The 10610-nt window shown below is 43.9% G+C and overlaps 1 protein-coding gene across 2 annotated transcripts in view; it reads left to right on the top strand.

Annotated features, from left to right (window-relative positions):
- TM4SF5 (transmembrane 4 L six family member 5) overlaps positions 1-10610 on the top strand; it is a 139145-nt gene that overhangs the window by 20802 nt on the left and 107733 nt on the right. The window contains exons 4-5 of one of the 2 annotated variants that reach the window (XR_012243092.1): positions 1050-1236; positions 5683-6105. Coding sequence is in view for 1 of the 2 variants with exons in the window: in XM_073623025.1 (XP_073479126.1) it covers positions 1050-1236; positions 5683-5694 (199 nt within the window). In the remaining variant the exon portion in view is untranslated. Of the gene's footprint in view, positions 1-1049; positions 1237-5682; positions 9594-10610 lie in introns of those variants that run through there. The other variant, XM_073623025.1, reaches the window with a different exon arrangement.

The raw sequence follows: 10610 nt of genomic DNA, 5'->3' as shown, positions 1-10610 counted from the left end.
TGAACTTTAATGGCATCCCAGTCTTAGTCCATAGGGTTCAATATTGAGTTGGCCCACCCTTTGCAGCTATTATAGCTTCAACTCTTCTGGGAAGGGTGTCCACAAGGTTTAGGAGTGTGTCTATGGGAATGTTTGACCATTCTTCTAGGAGCACATTTGTGAGGTCAGGCACTGATGTTGGACGAGAAGGCCTGGCTCGCACACTAATTCATCCCAAAGGTGTTCTATCGGGTTGAGGTCAGGACTCTGTTTTCCCACAAAGTTGGGATCATGATATTGTCTAGAATGTCTTGGTATGCTAATGCCTTAGAAGTTGCCTTCACTGGAACTAAGGGTCCAAGGCCATCCCCTGAAAAACAACCCCACACCATAATCCCCCCTCCACCAAATGATTTGGAGGGGTGGCCCAATACTTTTGGCAATATAGTGTGGATGAGAGAGTTTGGGTTGGAGGAGCTTGGCTGGCCTGCACAGAGTCCAGGCCTCAACTCGATAGAACACCTTTGGGATGAATTAGAGCATAGACTGCTAGCCAGGCCTTCTCGTCCAACATCAGTGCCTGACCTCACAAATGTGCTTCTGGAAGAATGGTCAAACATTCCCATAGACAGACTCCTAAACCTTGTGGGCAGCCTTCCCAGAAGAGTTGAAGCTGTTATAGCTGCAAAGGGTGGGCCAACTCAATATTGAAGCCTACAGACTAAGACTGGGATGCCATTAAAGTTCATGTGCGTGTAAAGGCAGGCGTCCCAATACTTTAGACAATATAATTTGTATAAATATATATATATATATATATATATATATATATATATATATATATATATATAATTTTTTTTTTACCAAATTAGAAATGTGCTTGGAAATACATCATGCACAATGGTGTATGAAATGTAATGGATTGTCAAAATATGGTGTAATTCCGTTTATAATTTAAATTTTTTTTTTTGTGGGGGGCTTATTTATACATTTCACATATTTACTTTTGACTGATACTTCCATAGGATAGGCATGTGAGTAACCCTTTCTGCTTTCTATTTTATTCCTAGATACAATTATCTTTTTAACCAGTCCTCGTGGGACCTCTGCGTCCAGCCCCCGAACATCGTCCTCTGGCACATCGTCCTCTTCTCCATACTCCTGGGGTTGGGAGCCTTGGAATTCGTCCTCTGTGCCATTCAGATTATCAATGGTCTCTTTGGTATCATGTGTGGGGACTGTCGGAAGAAAGGAAATGTGAGTATACCAAGCTGGGCTCAGTTGTGGGTAGGATAGGCTTCTCTGAAGAGGAGGGTTTTACCATGAATGCCAACATGTACTGTGACATACTGAAGCAGAGCATGATCCCCTCCCTTTGGAGACTGGGCCGCAGGGCAGTATTCCAACATGATAACGACCCCAATCACACCTCCAAGATGAACATTGCCTTGCTAAAGAAGATGAAGGTAAAGGTGATGGACTGGCCAAGCATGTCTCCAGACCTAAACCCTATTGAGCATCTGTGGGGCATCCTCAAACGGAAGGTGGAGGAGTGCAAGGTCTCTAACATCCACCAGCTCCGTGATGTCGTCATGGAGGAGTGGAAGAGGACTCCAGTGGCAACCTGTGAAGCTCTGGTGAACTCCATGCCCAGGAGGGTTAAGGCAGTGCTGGAAAATAATGGTGGCCACATATAATATTGACACTTTGGACATTTTCACTTAGGGGTGTACTCACTTTTGTTGCCAGCAGTTTAGATATTAATGGCTGTGTGTTGAGTTATTTTGAGAGGACAGCAAATTTACACTGTTATACAAGCTGTACACTCAATACTTTACATTGTAGCAAAGTGTCATTTCTTCAGTGTTGCCACATGAAAAGATATAATAAAATATTTACAAAAATGTGAGGGGTGTGCTCACTTTTGTGAGATACTGTATGTGCAGGCTAGCTGCAGTGTGATTTTAAAAAGAGCCAGGTACAATTTTCAGTCCAGTTCAGGTGCAATTTCCAGTGTCATACACTTTAAAAATTTGCAACTGAACCGCTGAACGAAATTGCACCAGACTGATTTTACAAATTGCACTGAAAGCGGCACATATGTGAACCCGGTTTTACAGTCTTCGAACTTGAAGGCATCGGTTTTAGTATCGGAGCATTTGCACGAGTACAGGTTTGCCTTGGTGACCATTGCCACTGGGCCCGAAGTTGATAGGAAATTTTACAGTTGCCACCTGGTACCGTAGGTGAGGGAAAATTCTTCCAATGGGGACACCGATAAAAGTAATAACTGTCTAAGAGGAAATTCCTCATACCTGTCATCAAAGGGTCAGTTATAAAAGAAGGCCAGTCCCGTAAAAGAAGCCCATCTATAATATAAATTTCCAGTGGCCCATGTAAAATGCTGCTGCTTCATTGCTTTCTGGTTGCCAAAGTTGGCTCAACCTGCATGCAGTGGTTCCTCCTGCTGGCTGGTATGTCCTGTGGTGGGGAAACCACTGTGTGTCATTGTAGGAGCAGCTATTCACATATCTGGAAGTGAAAAATACCATAAGTGTTTTTAAAGACAAAGGCTGCCAGAAAGGTAACCGGTGATGGGTACTGTGCTGGCAGGGTTACTTTAATGCAGTGCATGATATAATATGTTTTAGTGCAATGAATGAGGTCTGAATGGGTCCTGAAGGAGCTAAAACAATGGTAGGACAATGGATCTGAGATAAAGCACCTGTCAGGGTCTGGACTTGTACCTGGGACTTCTGCTGTGTCTGGTAAAGACTCTTCTTGCTGAGCCACCTGGAATGTTGAACAGTGCCCTGGGAATTTCCTTAAATGATTCTGTCTTGAACCTTGTTAGTCTTGAACCTTAAACTCTTTGCTCCTCTCATGAACTTCCTTATTCAAGCCATGTCTCTAAACTTCCTGTTTGGCAGATTATTGTGTTCTCTCCAGCCAACATCTCGCTTTTGTCTCTCCTGCTGTCATCCATATCTTCCCTACCATTCCTTACTGACCTTTGGCTGGTTCCTCGACTACGCTTCTGCTTAATCCCAACCTGTTACCATTCTTTACTGTCCTTTGGCTTGTTTACTGACTACGCTTTTCCTTGATCTCTACCTGGTTATCTGCTACTGGACCTTGATTTGCTCACCTCTTGGTGGGGCAATCCTGAGGAACGTGACCTGGAGCTAACATGCAGCAAAATCCATCTCCACAATCAGGAGCTCTGGTGAATGCCGGTTAGTACATAGACACCACACCTCAGGTGAACCTGTGTCATCAGCCAGGGTGACCTGCTTGTATACCTGTCCTGCTATGTTGGTGGGTGCTGCTCCACTGATAAAGCTATTAGCCTAGAGTCTGACTCCAGACCGTGACAGCACCACACCAGAAGTTAATAGTCCAGATACAATTTTTTTCAATATAAGGTCAGGTAGAAGATGAAAAGGCCAATCCATTCTGGGAGGACAACATTGATCACTTCATCAGGCCTATATTGCACCCATCTTGTTATCCGGCCCCCATGACAGAAGACAGCCCTGGCTCCCTTTATACCAGGGATTCCTGGAAACCCCGGAATAGCGAAGCGGGGGCTGTATTTTTATATTGTTGAGTGCTTGATAACTATGTTGAACCCCCCCCATTGAAGGTGGAAATGACTGGCCCCAGAACACTTTGGGGTTGACTGCAAAATCTGATGCAGCTCAGAAACCAATCAGCTTTCAGGTTTTTTTTTGTTAAAGCTTAATCGAGCAAGCTGAAGTTAGAAGCTGATTGGCTACCATGCACAGCGGCACCTGATTTTGCACTCTCCAGTTTTGGTAAACCAACCTCTTTGGCTTCCTTATTTGATCTTCTATCTGACCTTACATCGGAATCATATTGTATCTTGACTACTCACCTGTGGTGTGGCACTTTTATCTCAGATCCATTGTTTCACACTAAAAACCAAGGAAATTGTGGAACTCCTCTCGTGTGTGGAAGCTGCCAAATAACCTATACAAACACCTCTGGAAAACTTGTTGTTGTTCAGTCATTTAGTTGTGTCCGACTCTTCGTGACCTCATGGACCATAGCATGCCAGGCTTTTCTGTCCTCCACTGCCTCCCGGAGCTTGCTTAACTTCATGTTCATTGTTTCGATGATGCTATCTATCCATCTTGTTTTCTGTCGACCTCTTCTCCTTTTTCCTTCTATGTTTCCCAGCATCAGGGTCTTTTCCAATGCATCCTCTCTTCGCATTAAGTGGCCAAAGTATTTGAGTTTCAGCTTCAGTATCTGTCCTTCCAGTGAATATTTGGGGTTGAACCCCTTCAGGATTGACTGGTTTGATCTTCTTGTCGTCCAAGGGACTTTTAAGAGTCTTCTCTAACACCAGGCATCAATTCTTTGGCTATACAGCACTTTGTCGGTAGGGTGATGTCTCTGCCTATTGTCTAGGTTTGCCATTGCTTTCCTCCCAAGAAGCAAGCGTCTCTTAATTTCATGACCACAGACACCATCTACCATGATCTTGGAGCCTAGGAAGATAAAATCTGTCACTGTTTCCATTTTTTCTCCTTCTATTTGCCAAGGAGCGATAGGACCGGTTGCCATGATCTTAGTTTTCTTAATGTTCAATTTCAGACCAGCTTTTGCGCTATCCACTCTTTCACCTTCATTAGGAGACTCTTTAGTTCTTCTTCACTTTCTGCCATTAGTGTGGTATCATCTGCATATCTCAGGTTGTTGATATTTCTCCCTGCGATCCGAATTCCGGCTTGTGATTCGTTGATCCTAGCATTTTGTATTATGTACTCTGCATGTAAGTTAAATAACTTGGGTGACAGATCCTTGCCGCACTCCTTTCTCAATTTTGAACCAGTCAGTTGTTTCATGTCCTAACTGTTGCTTCTTGACTTGCATACAGATTTTTCAGAAGACAGGTGAGGTGGTCTGATACTCCCCTTTCTTTCAGTATTTGCCACATTTTGTTGTGATTTACACAATCAAAGGTTTTACTGTAGTCAATAAAGCAGAAGTAGACATTCTTTTGGAACTCCCTTGCTTTCTCCATGATCCAGTGAATGTTGGCAATTTGATCTCTAGTTCCTCTGCCTCTTCGGAATCCAGCTGGTAGTTGTGGTAGCTCTCAGTTGACATGCTGCTGAAGCCTAGCTTGTTTCAGCATAACCTTGCTAGCGTGTGAGATGAGTGTGATCGTACTGTAGTTTGAAGATTCTTTGGTGCTGCCCTTCTTGGGTATCAGAATGTAAACTGACCGTTTCCAGTCCTGTGGCCATTGTTAAGTTTTCCATATTTGTTGGCATATTGAGTGCAGCATTGCAATACTATTTCATAACCAATACCAATAGGACAACCCTAGGGTCCAGAGCTACCTATCCACTATTCCAAGTATCCAAACCATTCTGCATATATTTATTCAGAATTTCCAGCAGAAATTTCAACAGTTTTCGGGGGTTCTGAAAGACCCACTTTATCAGGGCTTACAAAGCCATAAGCAGAAAGGATACTTTGACTACAAAATGTTCTGATCACTTCAGCAGCTGGTGTGACAATATGTGATGGTTATATTATGGTTTATTTTGGTATGTGTGTGATTGGATCAGAGTGACCTATATATACCAAACCCTGTCCTTCAGTTTACCTCATATGTATCATGAGTCTGTAATAATCCTGCTTTGTGTTGTTTCTCCGCCTGTGTAGAATGAAGCCTGAAACTGAAGAAACTCCCTCCACGTAACTCGTCCCCCTTTCTTCAATCCGCACTGAAATGAAAACTCCTCCGATCATTTGACTCCTTTGGACATTATAGTGAAATGACTCCATCTATGGGATTTTGACAAGTCTCTTGGCTTTTTTGTTTATTTTTGTAATTTCATTGGAACGTCCACCCAAACATTTAGTTTCGGGTGGAGGGCAATGGGCTGAATCTCACACCGCCGTCTGGACTTACAAGGTGAGGTCTCTGCAATTGAGCTCTCATCTCTCCAGCCATAGGAGCGAGAGGAGTCTCCTTCCATATGATGTGAACTAGAGTCTTGAGTCCAGCAGGGAGGAGACCTTTTTGCAATGGCCATGGTGAAGGGATGGAGCTGGGAACTCAGGGACAGAGATGTCACCGGCATGGTAGGTTGGATGGGTTATATGTTTACATATACTTGTGACTTTACTACTGTTTAGAAATATATATATATCGATATATATCTATATAGATATATAGATATAGATATCTATATATCTATACTGTATATCTATATAGATATCTATCTATATATATAGATATATATAGATAGATATCTATATATATCTATATAGATATATACACACACACACACTATAAGAAGGGTATATATAATATATATATATATATTTAACCTTGTTTAAATAACCCTTTTTTAATAGTAAATATATAAAAAATATATAATAATTATATATATATATATATATATATATATATATATATATATATATATATATATATGTATATAAAATTTGATTACCCCTTCTCACAATTTTTACCTTGCACCTTTGCAACACAAGAGTGAAGAACAGCTAGATTTAATGTCAGGTTATTATCGCTGTCTGGGTCCCTGTTGGTTCTACTCACATCCTGTGTGATCTCCCCCCATGGGGTCACTGAATTAAAAACTTGGCAGAGGTCTCCTCTTTTTCAGCTATAAATAATTTAGGTTGAAGCTGGGCTTTAAATGTTTGTCTATCTATTAAAGCTGAACTTCAGGATCAGTAAACATTGTCTAAATACATTCATCCTGTGTATTCTTCTTGTCTTCTTGAATCTTAGTGTGATTTTTGTATTTCTTCCACATCTGTGCAGCAATCCAGTGTGAGACTTCCTGAAATAAAGACCGCTGACTGCCGCTCTCTCTCCTTGTGCGGGGTGACTGGTCGCGTCTCCGCCCCCTCCTGTAGTTTTCTGCAGGTGGCTTGTAGTGGGTGGAGCCTGATGGGCCCCTCCTACTGCTCGGCTCTCTGTACAGGCCATGTACAGCACAGGGATCATGGCACTACTAATTTTAGGTAACATCTGGGTGGTATTTGGAGCGTATTCTTTGTGTGTATTAAGAAATAGATTTTAATGACATTTTTAGTATGGAGCTCAGCTTTAAAAAAACAGACACTTTGCACATTGCATAGATAGGCCTGGTCAACAGTAGTATCATTGATCCCTCCTTTGCTGGTTCCTATATTAACCACTTCAGCACCGAAAGAATTTACCCCCTTCCTGACCAGAGCACTTTTTGCGATACGGCACTGCGTCGCTTTAACTGACAATTGCGCGGTCGTGCGACGTTGCACCCATACAAAATTGACGTCCTTTTTTTCCAACAAATATTTATTTTGGTGGTATTTGATCACCTCTGCGGTTTTTATTTTTTGCGCTATAAATAAAAAAAGACCGACAATTTAGAAAAAGAAATCAATATTTTTTAGTTTTTGCTAAAATAAATATCCCCAAAAAATATATGAAAACATTTTTTTTTTCCTCAGTTTAGGCTGATATATATTCTTCTACATATTTTTGGTAAAAAAAAAATCGCAATAAGCGCATATTGATTGGTTTGCGCAAAAGTTATAGCGTCTACAAAATAGAGGATAGATTTATGACATTTTTATTATTATTTTTTTTTTATTAGTAATGGCGGTGATCTGCGATTTTTATCGTGACTGTGACATTATGGCGGACACATCAGACACACACATAAATGACACTGGCAGGGAAGAGGTTAAGCACTAGGGGGCGATCAAGGGGTTAAGTGTGTCCTGGGGAGTGATTCTAACTGTGGGGGGGATGGGCTACCACTGACATGACAGCGATCACTGCTCCCAATGACAGGAGATCTCTGTCATGTCACAAGGCAGACAGGGAAATGCCTTGTTTACATAGGCATCTCCCCGTTCTGCCACCCTGTGACGCGATCGCGGGACACCGGCAGACATCGAGTCTGCGAGTCCCGTGGGCACGGTCACGGAGCACGCTGCGGGCGCGTGCGCCCCCCCAATGCCGCTTCCTAAAGGGGACTTACCTGTACGCTCATTTGTGCAGCTGTGCCATTGTGCCGACGTACATCATCATGCACTGGTCGGCAAGCGGTTAACAAGACATTATGAGCCGTTACCTCAAGTATTTTGCAGCTGATATAGAGGCCGGTTGGAGAACAGACCACCCTGATACACTGAGCAGAGCATGTCCTAGCTGCTCCATTCTCCTCCACTTACCACTGAACCAACCACCTTGTTGAGGGTCTACAGAGAGGATCATATCAGGACTGTATCCCAGAATTCCTTTCATTAATTAAAACATATGTGTGGTGGCAAAAAGGTGGGCTTTAATGACCATACACCACACATACAGTATGAGTCTCCACTAACAATTGGTAGCTGGTGGGGCTGGCTCCCGATCATGTGACCACTGTGACAGCCAATCAGAATGGTCACATGGTTGCCAATCCTTCCATCCTCCCCCCCCCCCCTTCGGGGGTTCAGAATCTTTTAAAGGGGCACTGGGGTGTTTAACACTTTTCATATTCTGTCCAAAAAAGATTTTTTATGTAATCTGGTTGGTGTTGTCTGTGGAATGTCCTTTAAAGCAGAATTCCAGCTGAAAATAACAAGGTAAGAATGAATAGCCAGTTAAAAGCGGAGTTCCACACAAAAATGGAACTTCCGCTTTTCGGAACCCTCCCCCCCTCCGATGTCACATTTGGCACCTTTCAGGGGGGAGGGGGGTGCAGATACCTGTCTAAGACAGGTATTTGCACCCACTTCCGGCATAGACTCCCATGGGAGTCTATGCCTCTTCCCGTCCCGACCGCGCTGTCTGCTGGGAACACACAGCTCCCAGGAGAGAGCGGGGACCACTAGGGACGCGCAGCACGACTCGCGCATGCGCAGTAGGGAACCGGGAAGTGAAGCCGCAACGCTTCACTTCCTGATTCCCTCACGCAGGATGGCGGCGGCAGCTGCCGAGAACCGAGCGGGTTCTCGGCGTCCCCTGCCGACATCGCTGGACCCTGGGACAGGTAAGTGGCCATGTATTAAAAGTCAGCAGCTGCAGTATTTGTAGCTGCTGGCTTTTAATATTTTTTTTTTTTGGCGGTGTGGGTGAACCCCCGCTTTAAAAGAAAAAATGACAGAGATTTCCTCCGCTGTACTTTTTTTCTGCCACTAGATGTCCTCAGTCTGATGGTCAGCATCATTTACTGCGCCCATATCCTCATGGACCGGCCCCTAGCCTGTGACTGGACAGTGAAAGGAGAAGCAGCACAGTGATGAGCTTATCTCTCTGTCACACTGCTCTTTCCTCCTATCAGCATGCTTATTCTCAGCACATAAACTGATTGGCTTTTTTGTGTGATGCTTCCTCCACTCACTCTCAACCCCTGCTGTACAGGGACTGCAAGAGGCTGATACCAGGTCAAACTGCTTGCACTTAAAAAAATACATTCATTTATGTATGAATGAATACAGAGCTGCACTCATTTGTGTCTTTCTATGTCTGCTTAGATTTCAGGTTTTAAATCCAAAAGTCATGTTGATGTCTCGTTTTTGTAACTTATCAATAAAGACTTTGATGTCCCAGTTGGAGGAAAGTCGCTCATTTGTGTTGTCTTCTGTTCTTTGATACTTTCTTTACTAATTTTTTTTTTAATGGTATAATTTAACCACTTGCTGCCCGCCCACCGTCAAATGACGAAGTAATGGTGTGGCTCTCGTTCTGGGTGGACGTCATATGACGTCACCCCAGAATGGCCCCTCTCGTGCACACCCTCGCGGCCGTGCTGTGTTGCTAGAACACGGCGCAACCCCGATTTCTGTGAAGAGCCGATGACCCGGCTCCTTACCCATGTGATCAGCTGTGTTCAATAAAAGCCGGTCACATGTAAATGTGGAATTGCCGGTAATCGGCTCTCCTTTCCTCACACTGACAGAGTGTGTGGCGAAGAGAGACGATCAGCGGCATCTCCTCGCAGGGGACACCCTGACAGGTAATCAGGGCACTGATCATCAGTGCCCTGATTACAGTAAAGCCCCCCAGTGCCACAAATCAGTGCTGCCCATCAGTGACACCCATCAGTGCCCATCAGTGCCACCTATCCACGCCCATCAGTGCCACCTAACCGTGCTACCTATCAGTACCCACCAGTGCCACCTATCATTGCCTATCAGTGCCACCTATCCACGCCCATCAGTGCCCATCAGTGCCGCCTAACCGTGCCACCTATCAGTACCCACCAGTGCCACCTATCAGTGCCACCTATCCGTGCCCATCAGTGCCGCCTAACCATGCCACCTATCAGTACCCACCAGTGCCGCCTATCAGTGCCACCTATCCGTGCCCATCAGTGCCGCCTAACCGTGCCACCTATCAGTACCCACCAGTGCCGTCTATCATTGCCTATCAGTGCCACCTATCAGTGCGGCATATTAGTGCCTACTCATCAGTGCCACCTCATTAGTGCCCATAAGTGCCACCTCATCAGTGAAGGAGAAAAATGACTTATTTACAAAATTTACTGACAAAAACGAAGAAAACCTTTTTTTTTTTTTTTTAAATTTAGGGTCTTTTTTCTTTTTGTAAAAAATAAAAAACCCAGCAGTGATTAAATACC

Source organism: Aquarana catesbeiana, linkage group LG03 (genome assembly GCF_042186555.1).
Source record: "Aquarana catesbeiana isolate 2022-GZ linkage group LG03, ASM4218655v1, whole genome shotgun sequence".
Taxonomy (NCBI): domain Eukaryota; kingdom Metazoa; phylum Chordata; class Amphibia; order Anura; family Ranidae; genus Aquarana; species Aquarana catesbeiana.
This window is presented reverse-complemented; position numbering and strand designations above follow the sequence as displayed.